General features: G+C 37.5%; 1 protein-coding gene across 5 annotated transcripts in view; it reads right to left on the reverse strand.

Annotated features, from left to right (window-relative positions):
* CLCN3 (chloride voltage-gated channel 3) overlaps positions 1-24819 on the reverse strand; it is a 60351-nt gene that overhangs the window by 22774 nt on the left and 12758 nt on the right. For 2 of the 5 annotated variants that reach the window (XM_021555387.3, XM_021555300.3), the window contains exons 1-2: positions 13348-13573; positions 251-408 (exon numbers count right to left, since the gene is read on the reverse strand). In XM_021555387.3, coding sequence (XP_021411062.1) covers positions 251-408; positions 13348-13429 — 240 coding nt within the window. In that variant the 5' untranslated portion in view covers positions 13430-13573. Of the gene's footprint in view, positions 1-250; positions 409-13347; positions 13574-15386; positions 15480-24819 lie in introns of those variants that run through there. The other 3 variants (XM_021555216.3, XM_021555542.3, XM_021555476.3) reach the window with 2 other exon arrangements.

Below are 24819 nucleotides of genomic sequence, written 5' to 3' on the forward strand. Positions count from 1 at the left end.
CTTTAAAAATGGTATTTGGGTTACAGGGACCTAGTCCCCCTCTATTAAATTACTGCTTCCTTTCCAAGTTATAATAATGCTGCAAGACTGCAGGTATCCAACTAAGCAGTGCTTTTTAAACAATATTCAGGTAGGTCTACGATGAAACTATGTACACATCTAAAGGACATGCATATATTTGTATGTGTTACTAAATCAGACCTTAACTCCAACATCCAACTAAAGAAGTACTATTATTTATCTCAAGTACCCGTCTATGCCTTTCTCTGTCTTTGCATTTCTCTCGAACCCAGTCAATGGTATGGAAGTCATCGTATGTTCCAACTCCAGGAATTGGCTCATCCAGAAGGTCCAATAAATGTGTTGAACTGTTGATATTTCCTCCATTTGTCATTGTATAATGAGTTCCTGCAGTGGAGAAACACAGGAATCAATTAAGTCTGCAATAAATTAAGTATTCAAACTATGTTCATAGCACATAAATTTTTGAACAGCTAATTAAGACACTTTCCAGAATAAGTGTATTGTATAGTCATTTAGGTCTGTCAATGCTGCATGCCACCCCTCTTTACTGCCATTCAGCAGTAAATTAAATTGACGTATTAGTGACTTTGTGTTTCCATTGGTTAAATAGGAATGTCCTAGTCAAATTATTGTTCTGTTTTGTATGCAGGCTCCAGAAAAACTTCAATTGAAGCAAGTGGAAAAAAAGAGCAACTTTGACACACATTTAACTTTAAGCTTATTACAGCTTATGAACTACCATTGGAACATCTGTTTGTAGAAAAATAAAGCAAGGATGATTACCTAGAAAGTTCACAGTACCTTCATATGTAACCAATAATTTCTAAATATACATTCTATTGATTACAAATCTCTCCTGTACATCTAAACCAAACCTAAAATACATTATTAACAGATTGTATGTGCATCTAAAAAGCAACAAAGAAACAAACACTCATATTTTGTTTTTATGGATTTTTTCAGTTAAATCACAGAGCAGTCCTCTGTCATAAAAACTGGGAACATTGTATAAAGAAAATATCTTCTGCTAATTTGTCATCACTACCTATTTTCTCCACAAGCAGCTTGCAGAGCAACAGCCACACAAATATTTATTGCACTGATCGGAATAAGAAGGCCAAGGGCAGGGGGGTACTGAAAATCTTTACATTTTCAAAAGTGATTAAAGATTTTTTACGCTTTCAAATGTCATAAATTCAGTAATATACTGGCTTTTTTTCTTAGTTCTCACTTGTTTGACTAAGGACAAAATAATTTGCCTAACAATATACAGCATACCACAGCAATCTCTATTTATAAAGACGTAGGCTCAAGTGGACCAAGATTTCTATCAGTTCAGACAGACACCAGAATTCATTTCACTAGACTGACACTGGGATGTTTAGACAGGTGGGGTTTTTTTTAACCTGTTTTTTGGGGGGGGGTTTTGTTGTTGGTTTGTTTGTGTTTATTTCCAGGTTTCTTTAATTGAGCTGCTTGGTATTGTCAGTGGAAATTTCCAACTAACCAAAAAACCAAAACTAACAGACAAACAGCTTGCCAAAGGACCTACCTGTAAACTTCCAAATGCTACAAATGCTGAGATCACCAGCCCAAGCCCTCATAATAACTCACAAATAGATTTATATGTAAGTAAAATGTGTCTTTTCCCTTTACAAATGTGAATTCTAAGATCTAGAAGAAGCAGTGTAACACCTGGCATTACACTATGCCTCAGTCATCTATTGTTAAAGAGGTCATGTTGATGCCCACTATATAACATATTGTTTATTCAGACATTTTCTTAGTGGTGAAAGAGAAAACAAGAAAACAACACAAAATTCTTATTAAGACAAAATGCAATCTATAATTTTCAAGATACACAAACAATTATTATTACAAATTCTATAAAGATTAAAAGAAAAGTACAGAAGACAATGCAAATGTAGCAGACATCTCCCCAGTAACACCAATACCTATCTCTTATGTGAGCCTGGCTGCCATCTTTAGCTTAATACATTTTTCCCCAGTCCATGCCATACTAAATCCCCCCTCATCTATTTCCCATAGCTAAGCCCTGTAAATCTCTTCCCAAAGCTACTGCTAGTCTCTCTTAAGGCAGATGTAAGGAAGCATTACCTATGCTTCCATTAATAAAAGGCTAACAACAACAACAATTTAAAACAGATTTGTTAACAGAGGTGATTGTGAAAACCTTGTTTTAGGATAAGGGATTCAATTCCCTTGCCATTTCCAATTCTCCTAACTAGAAGTCTAAGATACATGCCTGGATAGCTGAAAGGGCAAGGTGATCTTGTGGAAGAGATACTAACAAAATTCAAAGTGTGATAACTAGTTTAGCTCTTAGAATTAAGGCACTAACAGAATACATTATTAAAATATTATTTTTACATGAAATCAGCTTCCTCTGGCAAAGCAAGGAGACATAAATTAACCTCACCAATGGCTTAATTATTAATTTCCTAAATCATTCCAATGTGATGACACAGTTTCCTGAACCTGAGTGAGTAGGGTTGGGCAAAAGTTTGTCTTTGCTCTGGAGGAGTTGGTTTTATGCCCTGCTATAAATGAAGCAGTAACAAACTACAAGGAGCATGCAGTCCTATGCCACAGAAGGCAAAGGAAAGTTGAGAGTTATAAATGCATCACAAACAGTAAAAGATTATTTTATGCATATCACAAGGTGCTAAATTGGAATTCTCTCCAGGGGATTATCAGAGATGCCATCATCAGAGATGGCATTTATACTAATTGCACCTGACCCACAGCAGAACTTGGAGTAGATTACAAATGATAGTCACTGTCTAGATACAGTAAAAATCCCGCTGAAACTATGTCAGGTTCTTACTTTGCCAACAGTTGTGGGCACACCAAATACTGGAATATAACTGATTATTGTACAATGGGGAAGAGACACAGAAGAAGATAGGAAGCTGAAAAGGAGGTTTTGTTGAATACAGAGCTGCCATGACTGCCTAATGCAACACCTGAATAGCTGCAATCTTGTATCGAGAGAAAATAGGCAGCAGTGAGCATGGTAGAAAGGCTTCCTTAGAGCACCATGAAGAGGACAACTCTACAAAATCTGATGCTCTATATTTAAGATACAGAACTCTGAGATGACATTCTCTAGCTAGTATCATGATCTGTGTGATTTATAACTATTCTAAAGGAGATGTTAAAGAAATATACTTTTACTAAGACTCCACATTTTTTCAAGCTTTTACTTCCCTCTACCCTTCTTCCTTCTCTAGCATTTCACACGACAGGATGCTCCTTCCAGCGATAAAGATGATTTCTCATCAGCATAAACACACAAATTCTTACTATTTACTCCCAGTTTCAAAGAGTCATTAAATGCATTTTCAGCACAATGTTAAAACCCTTACCAGAATACAAATATTTCATCACCACATTCTAACCATCAGGCAGGAAATCATCATTACATAGATAAATTGTAGCACTTAGGAAACATTCAGAATTATTTCCCCTTCCATCCTCTCCCTCTTCCCCAGTCCTGAAGTTTCAAGATGCTTTCTCAGGCTACATGCTTTCCACCAGAAAAGAAGCAGGTTTGGTCTTAAAAACCACAACAAGCACTTAGCATACAAGATGTATAGGTATAGCCTCTAGCTATGATAAGAGAACACTTCTGGAGTTCATATGAGGATACCTAAGCCATTTTGGAGCTGTAAAAAAAGTAAAGCCTTTTTATTACGTATGAATTTACTTAAGTTTTTATGAGACTGGAAGCTAATGGTAAAAGTGGCATGCGGAACTTTTATAATTACTGCTATTCTAAACTAACCCATGTTATTAGAGTGAGGGAAACAATATATTGATATTCTCAGAGTCTTAGTACAACTCACAACAATCCTTATAAAGCAAAATCACAGAATAGTTTAGGTTCGAAGGGACTTAAAGACCATCTAGTGCTTGGGCAAGGACACCTTTCACTACATAGGTTGCTCAAAGTCCTATCCAACCTGGCCCTGAACACTTTCAGCCATGGGGCATCTACAGCTTATCTGGGCAACCTAATCCAGTGCCTCACTACCATCATAGTAAAGAATTTCTTTCAGGATCTAATCTAAACCTCCTCTCTGCTTGAAACCATTCCCCCTTGTCCTGTAACTATGCTCCCTTATAATTCGTCTTTCTCCATGCTTCTTGTAGGCTCCTTTCAGGTACTGGAAGGCAACAATTCCATCACCTCAAAACCTCTTTTCCAGGCTGAATAAACCCAACCCACTCAATCTTTCCCCACAGAAGAGGTGCTCTAGCTCTGTGATCATTGTGGTGTCCCTCTGCTGGACTTGTTCCAACAGTGTCCTTCCTGTGCTGGGAACCCAGAGCTGGATGCAGCTCTGCAGATGGGGTCTCACCAGAGTGGAGCAGAGGGAAGAATCCCATCCCTGGCCCTGCTGGCCACACTGCTTTGGATGCAGCCCAGGACACGTTTGGCTTTCTGGGCTGGGAGTGCCCATGGCCAGGTCATGTCCAACTTCTCATCCACCAACACCTTGGTCTTGTTAAACATCATGAGATTTCCATGGGCTTACTTTTGGAGCTTGTTCAGGTCCCTCTGGATAGTATCTCATCCTTTAGGAGTGTCAACAGCACCATTCAGCTTGGTGTCATCTACAAATTTCCAAGCATGCACTCAATACCTTGATCTATGTCATTAATGAAGATATTAAATAACACCAGTCTCAATATGAACCCTTGAGGGACACCACTTGTCACTTATCGCCATCAAGACTCTGAGCCATTTACCCCTACCTTCTCATGTGACCATCCAAGCAATTTCTTATTCATCTAATGACTGGATAATGGTTCATGAAATCCATCTCTGTCCAGTTGAGAAAGAAGGATGTTGTGGGGGCCCATGTCAAATGCTTTACAGAAGCCCAGATAAATAATATCTGTAACCCTTCCCTTTTTCATTGATGGAATCACTCTCTCATAGAAGGCCACTGGGTTGGCCAAGGGGGAAACTTGGTGAAGCTTTGCTGGCCGTCCTGAACCTCAACATGTAACTGCTGTGAGCTGCTGCAATCACAGACTGAAAGCTTATAGACAGTAGGCTTGTAGACAGTAAGAGCAACATGCTTCTTCAGAAAAAGGAAGTCAGTCACTCTAAGTCTTGAATGAACTACCTTCTAGAAAGGCAGGTGACTTTTGTTATCCTTCCATGCATAAAATTCCAAATCTTGAGCACAATCCTTTCTCAGCAATCAGCTCTGGTATTGCTGAAGAACTGTGTGAACTGAAATTGTTAAAAAAAAAAAATTGCACAACGTTAAAAGAAAAAACTGTAATAAGCATTAAGGTTAGCAGTTAAACACTGTACTTTGGGACACCTGATGAGAATGAAGTACAACAAAAATGCTACACAAATGAATAATGCTTGGTATTGTCAGTAGAAATTTCCAACTAATCAAAAATGCTACACAAAAGAAACCAGAATAAGAAAAGTGGATTGTAAAAAAAAGCTTTTCTGTCTGAAGAAGTAAAGGATTTTTTCTTCTTCTTTTTTTTTAATTTTAATGAGAATGTAAAACATACATCCAAATCCAAAATTGCAAATACAATCCAAAATTGCTTGCGAAGATACTATGTCTGACAAAAAACAAACAGTTCTTACCATGTTACTCTTCTGCATTTCTCTTTGAACATGAAGTTATACTCAGCAGCTGTTGGGTCTCAACACTGATACAACTTCCTGCTTTTTCTAGCTAGTTTCTGCTGCTGGAACCACTAGGTTAAAAAATTATAAATTTTTCTATACTCACAGAAGCCTCTTTATATACCAGGATTCCTCCCTGGCTTTTGTCCCTCATTAAGACAAGAACTATCTCTTCTTTCATATTTTATAGATGTGCCTCATACAAGCAGTATTCAATCTCGATTGATGTTGGAACTATGATAAACATGACTGAAAGCTGATTTATATAGATTAGACACAGCAATCTTGAGGCCATGCACAGTATTTTTAAAAGCTGCCTAACCTCCTGCAGCAGTAATCCCATACTGCTTTGTCTTTCTGCAACTCAGAAGATTTCTTTCAAATTTGAAAGTAACCCTGCAACACATGCAGCTGATGAAAGATGTTTATAAAAAGATGTTTTTAAAAGAAAAATACCTGGTAAGTTAGTAGCTAATTTATTGCATACAAGAAAGTGGTTTTACAACATACATTCTGCTCCTGATTAATGCATAACTCTTCAACAATCCTCCCCAACTCTTTCCTTGTATGCTGTGTTCCTTCTTTCCTCATAAAAATAATGAGAAAAGAAACACCAAGATTTAAGACAAATGCTATATCCTGCGTAGTCAAACAATGCACGACAGATTTTTATGTGGTAATCCACCACGTGATTACCTGAACAATTACCCAGTATCACCTAGAGAACAAATCCTCACAGGTACACCCCCGCAAGAGAATAAGGTACAGAACTGAGACATGAACAGGCTTCTCAAGAGGGTGCCTATCAGAGTTAACAAGGGACCATAATCTTATGATAAAGTTTATGACCCCTTCTATATGCTACACAGCACATGATATCCATCTTCTGAAGGCACATCACAAAATACACCGTTGTCTCAAACTGAGCCTGTATTATCTCATTGCATTTTAAAAAATGAGACATACCTCTTGGGACATAATTATACAGTAAGACTGAGCTGATCTAATTGACTGCTGGCACACAAGGAGTAGATCTTGCTCCCCCTATTCGTCCCTGCTGTTCTTGGTCACACTCTCCCAGTCTCACCCTTGGATCAGCTCTGTCACCCTTGATCTGACTGTACAGTAAACCAACCCACATGCTAATCCAGCTAAGCAGACAAACTAACAACAACAACAAAAAAAATCTGCCATTATAAGGAAGTGGAATCAAATTTCTGTGGTGTTGGAGAACAAACAGAGCCTGCAAGGGCAAAAACTGAGAGAATAGAAGGGGAGCAACAAGTTCACCCCCTTCCATAGCAATGAACTGTCAGACTAGTTATCCTGAAATACATAAATGCACCCTTGGGGTCTTGTTATATTTTAATTATAACTTTCTGCTGGAAACAGCTCAAAACTATGAATATTAATATCCAGACACTATACAGTAACATCTATTTCAAAGAGCTCAAAACTCCCTAAGGTTTAGAAACATTCCAGAGTTGTGAAAACAACAACAGATAAACAATGTCAATGCTGTATTCAATGGCAGAGCAATAACAGGACCTAATTTCTCACAGGTATTTCTCTACAGGCTATGTAATTGTTAAGTCTTACAGCAAGAATAGTTGCTGCTGCTCACCATCCCTTTTTCTAAACAATACACAACTAAATAGCATTCGCCCCAGCCCCTGTTCTAACAGCTGACAGCAGTGCAACGTGTCTCCTTTGGGCTACTCCCAGCAGTGTGAAAGGAGGGAAAAAATAAATGCACCTCTGGGAGTGAAAATGAAGTTAAATCAGATTACAGTAAAGGCTGGAATAAGCTCCCTCTGACATGACCATCCAAATCTGCTGAGTGTTAAAATCAGCAGGGGTTGTAGCTTTCCGGAGGCCAGATTCTAATCCAAGGCTTTGCTTCACCCGCGTGTCCTTGGGTATTAGGTGGCAAGGGGAGTGGAGGCAGGGAAGCACCCTGCATGCAATGCACACTGTAAGGATCACTTACGCTTGGAACAAAGAAGATTTGTATACATGAGGTATGTTCTAATGCCTCAGCTTCTTTCTGTCACCATATTCAGACCTCAAAATATGAGACTTTCAATTAAAAAGACAAGAAACAATCATCAGTTTATTTTACTTTATCTGTTTGTTAATGACTCAGAAAGAGTAATTAAGCAGTATTTCTTTTTCCTGGCTAGAAGCAATTTTTAAATTTCAGAATCAGAAGCACAGCACACAATGACAATCTTATTTGCTACTGTTGATGATTAACAAAGTTAAAGTCTTTGCAATCGAGTAATACATTCCACTTGCAACTATGAATTTTCAGCATGTCTCTTCAGTTAACTCTTCTAACTGTATCAAAGGCTTTCAAACAGAAACTGGTCTCTGCATTACAATCAAAGTGCATATAAAATTGACACAACTATATATACACAAACTGAAAAAAGTCAACTGGAAAAAAATCTAATAAATAGGAAACGGGAAGATATGGAACAAGCTTTGAGGAACAAAGGTAAGTTGTACTGTTTACTAAAGTACTACATGATAATACTCTCCATTTCATCTGCTCCCAAATAGATCAGGGGGCATAAATAACCTTTTACAAAGTAGGAGTGAAATCAAAGTTCAATAGTAGCACCTCTGAGTTAAACCAAGACTTTTGAAGATTTGTGTCCACCACAAATGCGCACGGGAAAAAAAACCAAAGCCCTATGCTTTGGCTTTTCACTTTAGTGAAACAAACATTTCTGTTTCTATGATGCAGCGCCAAAAAAAGAGGTTTACTGCTATAGATTTCTTTTCTTGTAGTCATAAAGGCAGATGGATTATGTTTATTTAATTATGTCTATGATGAATAGGGACTTCAGATATGCAAGTGAAAAGTTATTGAGATCCTCCCACTACTAAATTTACAACTTATATTTAAGATGAATAATGAGGAAGGAGATGAGAAAAATAGAAGGTATAAAAATATCTGAAGTTAGATAAAGCAAGCATTACAAAAGGGGAGTTATCTATGATCTAACAATGACCAAGGCCATCAGAGTCAGAATGCCAGAAATTTAGATAATTAGATTTCTAAGTGCCACTGCTGCATGTACATAAGAGCAACTTACTTATATGTTGTTTTAGAGGGCAAAGACAGGATTCAGCAGGATTTCTGTTAATATGATTATCCCATTCAGACCACATTCAGGACCAAGGAGGGCATAATCTTGGTCTGTTTAACAGTTTTCTAATATCTCAAAAATGCATCAAAAATTATTTCCAAAATTGAGAAACAAACTTCATAGAGAACCTTACCAGTTATACAGCACATGCGGACAGATAACCTGTAACTACCTAAATGAACTGTATTTACAGCTGATGGTACTTCATGGTAATCACCAAAGTCAAATATGCTAAACTCATAATTGAAAATCTTTATCCCTCTTTTATACAAGGAACCTTAAAACAAAGCACAGCAGAAATACAGTGTCATAATCATACTGAGTTTCTCCAAGTTAGGTTTTTTCTGGAAGTATTTAAAGTTAGAGAATGATGATAATCTTGATCACATTTTCTGTTGTGAGCATGTAATTAATCTAGAAAAACAATTTTTTAACTCTTGCTCTGCAACCAATAAAATTTCAGGGTCAAGCTCTAGTTCTGAGCATGTGTACACAACTTTTATAGCCATTTATTTCAAAGGTCACACAGGTATTGACTTTTGATTTATTACTAATTCTTAAACATAAGAGGACCTTAAGCACAAATGCAGTCAAAAATACCAAAGTATAAGTTTTAGCACTTAAGAGCATCTGAACTGGCTCAGTATACATCTGACTCAAAGTCTTCCTAGGCTATTATTAAATATTCTCTGCCCACAGTTTACAGTAGCAGGTGAGGCTCCAGGTGGCTGAGAGGTTTCCTCTGTTACTATCAGTATTGTCTAAGCAAGAGAAGTTGCATCTTCATGGCTGGTGACTGGTGCATGATAAATGAAATTGTGACTTACTTTATCTCCCAAAAAAAATCAGGTTAATAAAAAACTAAATCATCAGTATATCTAGCATGTTCTTTATACATGTAGTTTTTACATCTCTTGGCTACTGATTCTATCAGAAATTATTAGCAAAATAAAATTTCAATAATTTTCCTTGAGGATTTCCAAATCTTTCTTAAATCTAAGGAATTTCTTAAATCTAAAACGTGTTTATGTATATGCAGAAAATAACTAGAAGTCAACAGAGCTTGTGCCTACTAAAGATCAAGTCTTGCTTGATCTGGTAGCCTGGCCACCATACATGTTCTGCTATTGCTCAGATTTCAAATTTTTAAATTGGGGTAAAATTAAGGCTTATTTAGGAATAATAAAAAGAGGGTCAGCGTGAGCATGTATATGAACAGCTGGAAGATAAGCAAGATACTGACCATTCTGAACTTTCAAAAGGGTCAAGGTAGTAAAAACAATGCAAAGATAAATCTGAGGGCAACACAAGTAATTTATTTACATATGTTGCAGTATATGGTTTGTTATACAAAAAATTCTAAAAATTTACATGCCAGTTACTTGGGATATATTCAATCCTACATCAGAACTTTTCAACCCTTTCTGAGAAGTAGTATTTTTAACTCTTATTTAGTAGAGAAGTGAGAAAAAGTGAATTGTGTTCCTGAATTTTTATTTGTGTGTCAGGGAGGATAAGTAGGTCTAGAACGACGCATTTAGTATCACATAAAAAGAAATCTTAGGACAGCACAAGTCAAAGGAGCTCCTACTAAGGAGTATTCAATAATATCTAGCTTTTTTTTTTAAGATACAGTAGAGAGTAATCAACATAAAAGCTAAATACAATTAATACAAACGTAATTTTCAATTTGTTTCATTGTGTACTTGCATGGGAAAAAAATCTTAATGCAAGGGATCTAAAGCTAACAGATCAGGCCTTTAATAATAATGTATCATAATACTTCCTATTTCATCTCACTGAACATTAGTGAAGGTCGTTAATTAAACCTCAAAGACCTCTGCTGATTTAAAGTAATTTCATAATTGCTGAGGTACAGCTACTTTGGGTGAGCCACTGCAGTCAATTAGTGCAACAAATGCCTTGATGTTACAAAGCAATTGTGCATGACGTGAACATTACTCTGCAGGACATACCAGTTGTGAGCATGTGAATAAGGGAAAAAATTCACCAGCCTTTGACAATTAATTCCGCTTTCTTGGAATATCTTTACCCATGATCTCTGAGCTTGTTATCACAATGCTGTGAAATCTACATGAGATGAAAATAAAAATTGTGCTAGTACACAAAGTAATGTGAGGAATTTACTTTCAATTTCTGGTTTTGTCTGCTAGCATTTCGAGCTTTATTTTAATAGCTGAATCACAATAACAGATTACTGTGACGTTGTAAACCAGCAGGAAATACTCACAAATTTTGGTTACATCTATTAGAACAAACTTGTCTGGAGTCATCTTCTTATGAGACATATTGTCATGGTTTGATAAGTACTTGAAAAATTCAGAATTGGAAAAGATTATGGTGACACTATTCAGGTTTAGTTGTTGGTTGCTTGGATTTTTTTAAATCTAAACTCACTAGAGCAAGCCCAAGAAGCACAAGTAACATTTGTTTTGAAATAAAACATTAGAATATGGGAAGCACAAGCCCTAACAGAATTCAGTGGAACTGCAAAAATGACAAGTCACAACTGGGAATTGTCTTGCTGGCTCCCAGCAGTGTCACCACAATGGAACTACCTAGCTGAATCCTCCACAGTCTTCATTACAGTATTTGCAAACATTATATTTAACAGCAATACTCCAGTGTGCCACATACCACTTTGCACTGCAAATATCTACTTTCTGTATTGTAAAAATCAACTAAAACCTGTTATTTTCCAGGAATATACAGCTTATCACATTTCAATGTCTGACTATTACTGCAGAGTCTGAAAGTGTCATGTTAGGACTGTTTTGCAGTTCTCATATTTAAATCTATCTACAAATCTAAACTCACAGAATGGCTGAGGTTGGAAGTAATCTCTGGAGGTTACCTTGTCTAAACCCCCTACTCAAGCAGGGCCACCTAGAGCTGTTTTCCCAGGACCATGTCCACATGGCTTTTGAATGTCTCTGAGGGAGGAAATTTCAAAACCTGTCTGGGTGACCTGTTACAGTGCTCATAAACATCTGTTTCCTGATGTTCAGAGGGCACCTGCCATGTTCAGTCTGTGCTCACTGCCTCTGGTCCCGTCACTGGGCACCGCTGAGAAGTTCCTGTCTCCACCTTCTTTGCACCTTCCCTTCAGGTGTTTACATTCAGCTTTGGTAAGATCCCAAAGTCACATTTCGCAAATCTTTTAAGAAAATACTCGCCTCAATTTCTCAGAAGGGGTTCTAAATCTGACTTAGAGAACTATCTAGCACTTGCTAGACAGTGTAAAATTTGCTTGTCTAAATTGGAACTTGTTGATGTTCTTAAGATATGCTGAAAAACATTCTAAGAATCATAAAAAGACCTTCTATATAAACTACTAAAAGATAGATAAAACGTCAGATGAAAATAAATGATCTGATTTATTTACAGAAATAAAGAGTTTGCATGGACATGCAAACCAATTATTAATTTACAGAAATAAGAGTTTGCATGGACATGCAAACCAATAAATTACACGGAGAGAAAAAAATAATTTTATGTTAATCTTATCTCTGTTCTCAGCCTACCTCCTCTCTAATGCTTACGCCAGCAGCTATAAATGTTCATAACTTTCTAATTTTAGATTGCCCAATTTAAACAAAAGTAGGAATTCACTACATTTATTGTTTTAAATGCCACATTGTGACCATCCAATCCAAACAAGAAAACATACTTGTATTTTCAGAATTTGAAGGCGTAACTTTTATTCTTGCTACAACTTCCCAGAACAAAAGCAAATCTTTACAGACGAATATTTTCTGCTTTAAATTTACAGCAAGAAACAGAATGCAAACTCAAAAGAGAATTTTTTCCCCCTATGAACACTTTTCTTTCTAAATCTGCTTCCTTACAAGCAACAGTGTAGAGAACCTAAAGCACCAGTTCCTTATGAGTTCATCGATATTTGCTGAGCTGACACAATACCATTGCAGAGCTTTCCCTTGGCATATCAAAAACGGCAAGAACCGGTCAAGCCTTAAAACCAGGTATGGAAACGCAAAGCCAGACAAACACTATTCCTATTCATGCTAGTGGAAAGCAGGTAAATACTCTATTTATTAACTCTAGCTAATTTGGTCGTAGTCAAAGACAAACACAGTTTTTGGAGGGCTTTTTTCTGCACGAGATGGCTTAATTGATTAAGGAAAGAAAAAAAAAAAAAACCACACACACATAAAAAAATCCTGAGAGGGAGCGAAAGGCAAGCCTGCCACACATCGAAGATGGAGTCACAGGGCGATGAGATGCGAAGCAGGACTGATCTGCCCGCAGAGAAAACAATCCCTGACAACACAGGAACCAGCCAGAACCGAGTTCTCCTCCCACAAAAGGAATCGGGCAGGCGAAAAAAAAGCAGTTCGATAATTAGCAAGCCTTTACGTCCCCGTTTCCAACGCGGACAGCGGTCCCGCACGTACAGCCACGCAAACAAGTAACCCAAACGCCAATCCGGCATACCTCGTTTATGCAACTCCCGGAGCGGAATTCCGTCTCCTCCCCCTCCATCGTAGGGCAGATACGGATCGGAAGAGACATCCATGGACGTGACGAACACGAGGCCCGCCTGCCGGCTCAGGAGGGCCGCGGCATTCCTCAGGCAAGGCTGGCCGCGGGGGCCGCTGCCATGTTCGGCCGGGCCCGGCCCGCGCCGCCGCCGTGGCTCTGCAGCGCCGGGCTCTGCGGAGCGGGCTCGGCCCCGCCGCTGATGTCAGCGCGGGGCGGCCCCGCCACCGGCGAGCGCCCGGCGGGAGGGCGGAGAGCGGCCGCGGCGGCTGCCGGCAGAGCCGCCCGCCGGCCGAGCGCCGGGAGGGATGCGCTCCCGGAGGGGAGCCCGCCAACAGGTGCACGGTGGGGCCCGACTCAAAGCCGGCCGCCAAAGAGCCGCTCGTAGCTCCTGCACCTTTCTGGAACCACGCCTGCTGACGCTTCTAAACACCTGTTTTATCTATAAAAATATTATGTATTTTATCCATTTTATCTAGAAGGGAAGATTCATGCATTGCTGGGGGCTGGGGAGAAGCCTCCTTCCTAGGCATTTTATTTACTCTTTTCTAACATCAAAACGATTACCTCAAAGGAAGAACAACATTAACCTGCCAACCCCTCTGCTCCACAGGATCAGCTCAACCCACTTTCATCAACCTCCTATCCCCATTCAGGTAGAACATTCAGTCCTACCGCAGTGACTGACAGATATGAATATGTGTCATCAAAAAAATTAAAACAAGAATTTAATTACATATCTAACTAAAATGGAGTAGTGTCTCAATTTTTTGGTGCGATTATTCTGGTATTACAACTGTGTAACATCCATACTCACACTACAAAGCTTGAGGTGGGTGGAAGAAAATGTAATAAACACAAGTCCACAGTTAGCTTGCATTACTCTACACATTGATAAAATGGTCTGAGTCCCTTAAAAGTCACAGGCTCAAAATAGGCAACAACCCACATGAATGCTAACCAAGGCATCATCAAGCTGTGGCTGTTACAGCACTGGCAAAGCCCAAGCACTTCAAACAGCCAGGATCTAAAGACAAGAAATCTTACACTGACTACATGCTTCCATTTGAAGCAGATACTATTACATATTGAATCAATATACGATTTTATGTTTAATGTATGATCTTGTCCTGGTCATAGCCTCCAATTGCTAATAAGAACAATTTATAAGAATGCTATTTTCCACGGGATTTCCATAGCTGGTCCAGTGGTAATGAAATACATACAGAAGGTATGCGTATTGGTTTTCCTTCTCTTCCCCTTCAGCAGGTAGCAAAGTTAATATATTGCATGCCTACTGCACAAGGCCAGCTTCCATTTCATTCACACAGCAAACAAGGAATTAATTTTATTGTGTATGCCTTTGCACCTCTGTAAATGTGACACAGCTATTTTATTTTCAAATGGGTTAGTTTCTTAAATAATTTTCCATATATGTTCTTAGAGAAGTAATTTCTCTTATAAGCCAATGTTACAAGCTGTGTACTGCATATGATTTTAAGGACAGAATAGGACATAGAAAAATGTTACATTTACTTCACAGGCTTGTAAATATACTAAATGTTAAAAAATACGGCTCTGATACAAACATTGAGAAAATGCTGGTATCTCTAGAGGTGGAAAAACTAATGAGAAAAGGCAGGGGGAAATGAGCATATAGCAAAATACATTTCAAAACCTTAAAGAATACCTTATCTCCATGACAAAGGGAACCCTTGAGCCACAGATAATCAATTCTAAAAAACAGACAACTCCCATTTGCTATCACCTCTACAAATGTTTTTTTTAAAAGTGGCCTCCCACAACCTTTTTAACAAAAAAACCAGAATCTTTAAGATCTTGCACATGCAAAACTTTCAGAGCCATTATGCATTATCACCATTTATTTTTGCCTGTGAAAAGACAAACCTAAGCACCTCTTAAATTCAGATTATCCATATACCTTATTTCCAGAGAAACACAACAAAAATCCCTGAGCATTCTTAACTCCTTACCTCAACAGAACCTGGAAGTAGTCTGTAATCTTATTGTAAGGTTCTAAATAAGAAGTCATTCACAGCAGGAAGAAATACAACAGTTTCTGTAACCTGAAGCAAGAATTATTACAGAATGAACTGTTAGTGCATTTATTATATGTAGATTATAGATGATAACACTATAAATTCAACTTCATACTTGAGAGAATATGAAATAAAGGATATAAAGGACTTGACGTCCTTTATAGGACTGGAAGATCACCTCTACTTTAGGAGTTTGATGTTGCTACTGAAAACGTGGAATGTCTTACAACTGATAATAAAAATCAGTCACAGCAAAGAAATAGCTCACTTGTTTTGCCTAAACCTGTTCATTGGACTAAGGCAAATGCAAAACTTCTGCCCAAGACTGAAATCCAGTTTGAGCTGGAAAAGGTCAAGGATATAACTTGTTTGAGAGCATATATGATCCACTGTGGATATGGGGGAAAGTCATAACAAGTCGTCTGCAGTGTAAAACAGATTACTTCGTATTTGCTACATGAAATATCAAGAGTCCACCTAATACTAAAAAAGAGTTTTCAAAGCTCACTGCTTAGAGACTGGCTGCCAAATAAGTCCTTTGTCTACTCTTAAAAGGCAGAGCAGTCATTTTCCCTTCTCAGTTACCAGTAGCTTGTGTTCTCGTTGTTCATACCCATCACCACTGTGTGTATTCACTTTCCTACAATACCATGAAAGGTGATTTTAGTTTTTGTGTTGTTTTGTTTTTTTTAAGAAAGAAAGATAATATGCATACTAACGTGACAAGCAGTCCTTTTCCTTTGTAAATAGCTAAACACCTATGCAATGTAATCTTTCCAAATTACCCTTTTTCTACCTGATCTGAAAAAGTGTATGGCTTGAACTGACAACTTTATATTCCAAAGAGTATGTCAGTTATTTCTCCTGTCAAGTTCTGCAAATTCCAAAATTATAGTCAGTGAAATGGTGACTCTAGTACAAAATATTATGAACACTTGTTGTAAGGCCTAAAGCAAGTTTAACAGTAACCTTATTTTAAATGGCTGAGAGCCCCTTCAAATTGCCAATTTACAACATAGAACAGCTCATATGTAAACAGTAGGTGTGTATAGCAGCTTGTTTTTCAAATGTCATCACAGTAATTATAGACTAATTCTCAATCCCAGAAATCTTTCATGCCCAAATCACTTCACACATCTGAGTGCTCCCATTGTTCTCTGCAGGCACAGGCTGTGGTTTTACCATAACTTAGATGCACCTGTCTTTGCAGAAGTCCATTGTTCTGAAAATACTGGAACATACACAGGTGACACACCTTTAAGGCATACTAAGAATGACAAAAGGCACTTTTATCCTCTCTCCACACTTGGTCTTTTCCAGTTTAGGGAAAGAGAAGAATCATATTCAAGGTAAAGTATCTGACAATATAAGAACAAGTCAGAAGTTATACAAATCAGTTGCACCCAGGGAAATATGTTTTGAAGGGACAAAACAAGGCCAATGAAAAGAAGGGAAGTACCATGGAGGTATGATAGCCTGCTTACCCAAAGCAGGAGGGAAGACCTTACCTCTGAAGCACTTCCCATTTCATATTAAAAGGTAAGCTAGGTTTAAAAAAGACAGCCAAGCACCTTGCTATGTATAAAATAAATATGCTCTCACTTCTCCCAATTACTTGGTTTATTTTGGAGACAGACTTTATATCTTTGTTGCACTAGAAAATGAAAATTAAAACCAGCTCTTTTATGAAATTACAAATATAAGTTTTGGGATGCTGAATGATTTCATCAGCATAACAACAGATGCTGAAAACGTGACTGATAACTACAAATGTTAGTGTGACTGATGCAAAAGATTTTGGTGACTCTTAACTGTCATTTTCTTTCCTATTATTATTCAAAACTAAAGCTTCTATTTCAGCAGAGCTAGAAGATAATGTTCTCCTGAAAAATGCTACACATAGAGCACTCACCAAAGTAGCTACCATCTCCAACCATTCCAAAAAGAATTTAACTCATACATACCTTCTCTTGAAGGGGAGGCATGAAAGCATCTGTTTACAACAAAGTGCCAAAGCATACATAAAATGTCTCAAAAGCCTCTGTGCTTCATCATTACTCTTCCTCCCATCTTCACTCTCCTACCTTTTCTCCCAGTTTCTTCTTTCATTAACCCTTTTCCCAAACCATGCAGCCAAATTAAGCTCAAGTCTAACCCCTCTACCAGGTTGACTTCTCTTAATGTCTCAGTCTAGTATCTTGCAGCCCCTTCAGCCTGACTCCGTTCATTCTGCATAAAATCATAAAACTTTCTCCTATGGGTCACACAGAGCCTGCTGTGAGAATATGAAAGATGATAAGAGGACAAGCACTGTTCTCTCAGTTCTAATTCCCAGACATGATCCAGGATGATATAACAAAGAAAATGGGGAGGAAGGGAAGAGAGAGAAAAAAAAGTACAGTCATACATAGCTTCAAACTGATACACAGTAAAAAAGGAAAAATTATTTTAGAAGCATTGTAAATTAGAGTCTTCAACTTCATTCCTTCATTAATAGTATATAGAATTCTGTCCTTGATCAGTGTATCAGGCTATATATAGAAGATTGACACCTCATCAAAAGCCTCAATAAGGCAGACAGATATCAACACAAAAAATTTTAGACCAAACACAATGTAAAAGCAGAAGAAAACAAATTTATAGCATATGCTGTTGAGAAGATGGGGTTTAAACAACAGAGAAGTAAAAAAAAAAAAAACACAGAAGAAATTGCATAGCAGTAACACCGTAAGATTTTTCCCTATTTGCATTTTATTATACAGAAAAAAATAGTTTCTCAATCACCGTTTCTTTTTTCATAATCGCTTGTTTCCCACAAATTTGTCACTTGATTTTACTCACAATCATTTCACCCACCAGAGAACACTTTAGTTCAGGTTCTCACCTAATAAACTCAATTTTAAATAGCCGACCACAGGTTTTTGTATAATACTCCTAGAGTTTTTTATAACTTCCAATGGTGCTTTTATTCACTCTCCAGACAGAGAAGGTGGTAACAGAAGTCAAACCCAACCAGCAAACAGAATGCAGTAGAACAGGTCATATAGCCAAAAGCATGTTGTGCAATCAATTCTGAGACCGACTTCCCCTCAGGGAAGTTGAACCTTCACTGCCAATCAGGGAAACAGCAGTAAAGGGTTCCCACTGCCAAGCAAAACCTCAAGGCAGAAATAAAAATAGATTTAAAAAGGTGGAAATAATAAAATCATGATACAGCATTAACACCTAAGACCCCAGTTATTTATGTTTATAAACTGGGGGAAAAAAAATAAAGTTTGGTCCCTAAAGACTGGTTTGACATCTTCTCCCAAAACACTGAAAGCAAGGCTAGTCTCTCCATTTTCTTCCAATTACTTTCTGGGCCTGCCTGTAACACTACTTACTATGTAACCCAAGGAGGCTGGAAGAAAAGACATCAACAGACTACACATAGCTACTAGGTGTGAGAGGTGTGTGTCAGTCTTTGTAGTTTTTGAGGTTTTGTTTTGTTTGGGGTTTTTTCTTGGTTTTAGGGGTTTTTTGTCTGGTTGGTTGGTTTTTGGTAAGTTTTTGGTGGTTTGTTTCTTTTTTTAATTGATCTGTTTTACACTGACATTAGAAATATGTACTTCTCTGTATTAACCACGTGAGAAGCATTTGGCAGAAAAGCAAGCAAGTTGCTCTCTCTCTGATTCTCTAAGAGCCTCTTAAGTACTACAAAAAATAGGCTTTTACTAAGAAAAAAAGTACTGCTGCATTTTCACCTTTGCATATGTGTTCTCACACTCCAGTTTGCTAAAGCTGTAGTTACAATACTTCAACAGGAAGATTTGGCATCTTTCCCTGAAGTTCACTTCTCCCCTTTCTCAGACTAGAAAATCCTGCTGCAGAGATTGTTCTGTTTTTCCTCATATATAGATGCATACAGGGATATAGGTCTTACCTGCTCCACTGCCCTTATTCTCTTTTAGGGTTGTTTACTGTTGGCCACTATTTCCAACTCGGTGTTCGCAACATATTGGAGGGGATGCAATTGTAGCACCAAGGAGTATTCCTCCCTAGACACAGCACTGTCCTGGTTCCAGCCCTGATGTCTGGCCTGGCTCAGCAGGACAGCCACCACGACCAAGACACTATGTTATTCCACACCGCCCTCATGTCATTGCCGGGGCAGGGAAATGGGACTTGCCCTAATTTCCAAGAAGGGTATTCCTTTCCACTTGGGAAAACATGGCTGCAGTAGGGTTCAGTCAGGTCAGGCTCTGGGTTGAGATTTTTTGCATGTAAATCATTCTTTATTTTTTGTATGCATTTGTTATTACTCTTGTTGCTGTTACTGTTAGTTTCCTTATCTCATTGCTGTTTCCATTAAATTGTTCTTATCTCCAGCTGTGATTTTTGCCTTTTGTTCTTCCAGTTCTCCTCTTCATCCACCCACAGGGTAGCAGGAATGGGGGGAAGATGGAGCAAGCAGTATGGTTTGGAAGGTCTCAGTGGAGAACTAAATGGGGGAGTACAACTCCTAAACCACAACAGCCATATAAATATAAATATAAATATAAATATAAATATAAATATAAATATAAATATAAATATAAATATAAATATAAATATAAATATAAATATAAATATAAATATAAATATTAAGCTTTCCTCCTATCTTTGAGAATATTACATCTTCTTCATAAATAAATAAGCTTTGTGAACAAAGAGTCAACAGCAATTCTCAATTCTGCACATTGTTAATACATAATTGTACATTATGCCAGGCATATTTGAATTCCATTAAGCTATAAGCCCAGTACTTGGTAGTGGTCAGAATAAACTTACTCCAATTCTAGGACATGCCCATCCTCTAAATGCTGCCTGAAGTTCTGACCCCTCCCTTAACTTAGAGATATTAGAAAGGGTTCAGAAAGGGGCAGTGAAGAAGATCCAAAGGATGGGATAGCTACAAGGTCAAACCAAGCAAATAAGAAGACCGCAACCTGAAAAAGACATAACTGAGGAGAAGAAAAGTAAGTAGCAATGGAAATAAAATTTTCACCATATGTTCTAATAACAGTGACAGCACCACATAATTCATGTGTTAATCCTTGTTAGTGTCTACATGCGTATGGCCACCACGTGATAGGCTTATCAGGGTATGTGTATTTGGCACAACAATCAAGTCATCCTAGTTTCAGGTCACTCTGTTCTGGTTTCATATCAAACCTTTTCTTTTTAACAGCAGTTTTACATCAATAAGCTAATAATACCCCCTACAACTTTTTGTAACGGCAGAAATATTTTCTGCAGTTACAACTGTAGATGAAAACCAGAAAACACAAAAGAGCTTATGCATTTATGCCGTACAAGGGAAAGTGACAAGGAGATCCACGTGTCAGTCCATGCTAACACATGGGCCCGCGTTAACCTAAGTAAGACTGGCACTTATATCTGTTCTCAGCAGTATTTATACCTGGATTTAAGTTCAAAATAAAGAAAAGAATGTGGTGCTTTACATAAAACATAGCTGAGCTATGAAAGCCTGCAAGGGATGATTTAGGTGCTAAAGAATAGCATTTGTGAGAAAAGCTCAGTTCAAGAAAAATACACTGATTAAGACTAAAATTAAAACCCACCACTCAGATGACAGGGGCCATCAGCTAGACAAAAACTGCTGTACAGGTACTGTGGTGCTGATCTCTTACCCTGTTATTACTCTTCCTTAAGCACTGACTTTTAACCCCTGCCAGAGATAGGATGCTAAGCTAGGTAGATTTGTGGTTTGACTCAGTACAGCTGTTCTCATTTCATGGACATAATGATACCCTCTTTCAGAATAATATTTCGGTTTAATCCAAGCAGATGCAAAGCTTTCACTTTAAAATGCTGGTAAGCAAGAATATTCTCAAAAGCAAAAAACAAGAGTACAGCCTGACATCAATTTGGATAAAATCCTATCTGCTTTCTTTGGCTGACCTGAAAGAACAAATCAAAATTAAAATTAATAAATGAAATATTATTAAATCTGTATTTAAAAAATGCCTATTTCCTTCCTAAAGACTTTATAGACATATTATACTGAATTATTTTATTTTACATTTCAGATTCATCTTTCTGCATATATGCCATCAGACTTCCTCTGTTTTCATTCCTTCACTTTACACTATTCATACTATTTGTCTGGGAGAGGGACAAACACATACTAACACTACACCAAGCCATCAAGTTGGGAACAACTTCCTCAGCAGCATCTGTTAAAAAAGCCAATGTGCTTTAAGCACTTCAAGAGAGCTGCAGAAGGAGACCAAAAAAGTATATAATATCAGAAAGATGGAAAAATGGATTATTAGTACTATAATTCATCTTCTTCCAAAGCATCAGGCTCATGTGCTAAATAAATCTTTGGCAGGAAGCACCAGTGAGACCATTCAAGGACTGTTAGTAGGGTTGACAAACAAGTCAAGTCCTCAAAGAGCTGACCATGGTATTTATAAGATATTGAAATTATAATTATTTGTTTTTAAACATTTAAGAGAACAAAAAACTACTTGGTTACTAAAACTCTACATACACACTTTAATTTAATGTCCATTCCTCAGAAAGCCTAATGCCTAAACTAACGCTATAACATCATTACAGGCTGTTCAACTACAACCATAGCAAGTGAATTTACATTTTGGACAATAACTACAAAAAAGACAAACACTAGAGTTCAGAAAATCATTAGCATAATAAACAGATACTCACTAAAATTCACTCATTCGATAATAACATCCCATAGCTAAGATAAAACATTTTTTCCTTAAACTAAGAATCTTCCCGTCAGTTGCGGAAGGGGGTGGGGGGAGAGAAGGGGTGTTGACAATAATTTTTAAATGCTTGAAGAAGGACCTTGTTAATTAACACAGTTACCCATGTAAACATAATGTATAACAATTTCTGTTCCAGAGAGGAGAGCAAAATCAACTTTATGCATTACTAATAAAAAAAGTAGAAGAAATCATGGTTTGATACTATCAGATATCCTGTGTTTAGCTGCATTACTAGTATGAAACAGGCAAAATGTCTGCAACCTAATTACAATCCAACAGAAAAAAAGTAAATTATAACTAGTTACTGACAATTTAATTTAATTTCATTCCATAAGTTAGCTGTGCCTCCTGCTTGTCCTTGTGATCACAGCAAGTCATGTTATCTCATGCTTTGATCTGTATGGCACCATTTGGGGGTGAATATACTCCTTACTTAAGAATGGCAATGAGCTCTTTAATGCAAATATTGCTAACTTGGAAAATACGTTGTATGTAATTTAGGAAAGTGGTATGTCAAACTGTCATAATGACTGTTCAGTCAAGTCAGTTTTATAACACATGGATGGAATGGATGGGTAATAAAAACAATGCCAATGGTGCAAAATTACTTCAAAGGCTCTTCTTCATATCAGCTGTGAACAATAGGAAGAATCCGTTAAGGCAATTTCCATATATAAAGAATACAACAGGAACAGTAAGCTATTTTTTATTTTTCTTTGTATTCTTCCTTCTATTTTTAAAGAGCAATAGCTAAATAAAAATAAGCATACATGTGAAACAACATTCACATGTCGCTGGAAAAGATATGTTTCTTTTGAGCTCTTGCTCAAAAAATTATCTGTGGTACAAATGTCTTGATTATACTTAACTGCCTGCGCTTGCTGAAAGTTGTATTCTGTTCCTCAAATAATGCATAATACTAGTTCACTACTAGAAGATTTTTAGTGTCAGTATTTAAGGCACTGAAAGTAGATTGTTTAGGTCTCTCTCTTTAGGCAAGGGACTCCAAATCATGGTTAAGGAGGTTTTAGGAGAGATGCAGAGTTTTACACTATGACCTGCTGGCATACTCTTTTCTTTTTCAGCGGCAGTGAGATAGTAGCAAGGAAGAGAGTAGCAAGGAAGAGTAGCAGCAGCTTTTGAATTACCAGTTTACAGGTTGTCATATTAAGGTTAAGTATTGCCAATTTTATGTTAGCACCATATGTCAAATTGTAAACTGTCTCCACACTGAACTCACAATATAAGCAACTAAGCTCCTTCAGTTGAAGCAGGAATCTCTATAGCTACCAAGAAGAATGCAAGCTCATTCAGGACTCGAATTCCCACAGACAGATCAAAGTACATCGAGATGTGAACAGCAATGAGGTCATTTGTTTGCAAACCATTTTTACTGCAAATAAGGTTCCATCATCTAATTTCAGGAAGTGCTTTGAAAAAACTGCAGTCTGACAGCAGTAGAAAAACCCACCTCCACTGAGCTTGACCTACACTTAAATAAAAAACAGTCAAAACCAATGCAGACCTCTTTTATCAAATAAACAGCCTTCAATTGTGAACAAAATTATGGAGACCTCAGGGATGACAGGATGACAGGCAGCATCCCTTCAAGACAGGGCTTTGGTACAGGCCATCCAAGCCTCCACATGCATGGCCATGTAATTATTTAGCATGTTAAAATACACTATGTTCAAAGAATTCACAATTTCATAATACCTACTTGTTCTCCATAACACTGCCATTGAAAATCCGTCGTTCATGCTAAGAAAACAGCTTCCAGGAAACATAACAGGCACAGTACATATATAATTACTATATATACATACGTATCTGGTTTACAATGCTACATCATCACAATTTCTGTATTTTCCTCATATGAGACACCAAAGGACAGGTCATATGCATGCTTTCAGATGGTGTTGAGAAAGGCAAGATTGCTGCACAGCATTGGTTTTAAGATAATGGCGATTACCCAATACAGAACTTTCCACAGTCTTTCAACTAAGATTATACTAAAAAGACAAATTGCTATCAACTAAATATTAAAGAAACTTAAGAGTCTAGGTGACAGGACTTTCTGATTACTGGTTTCAATTAATGTTCATTTGCTCAGTCCCATACAGTATCAAGGAATTCCCACATAAGAAGTGTGTGAGGTTAGCATTCTTTCCCAACGTCATCCAATTTCCACAACCTTTCAACACAAGGCATATTCATCACTGTGTAAGAGCTTCAATGGCTTTCCAAACCTCAGTTAAGCACTTGAGTATGAGTGGTAATATGAATAGCAGTACAGTGCAGCTTTATAGAATTGCTGTCCTGAGAGCCAAGGGACTGAGCAAGCCTAGTGAAGTAAGCAGACTTCTGTTAACTTACAACCCTCTGAACGAGGGGGAAAGACTACAATTACTTTAGAAATTCCATATTTTTAGACATTTATCTACATTATGTATGTGCAACTTATGTTTACATTTTCATTAGCTGAAAAAAAAAGAAAGATAAAGGCTAATCCTTCATTTACTCCTCACATGGTCTTGATGTTTTAAAAAATCTGCAATTCTACATTTTATAATGTAGATAAACTGTAA

The sequence above is a fragment of the Lonchura striata genome, chromosome 4 (assembly GCF_046129695.1).
Source record: "Lonchura striata isolate bLonStr1 chromosome 4, bLonStr1.mat, whole genome shotgun sequence".
Lineage (NCBI taxonomy): Eukaryota > Metazoa > Chordata > Aves > Passeriformes > Estrildidae > Lonchura > Lonchura striata.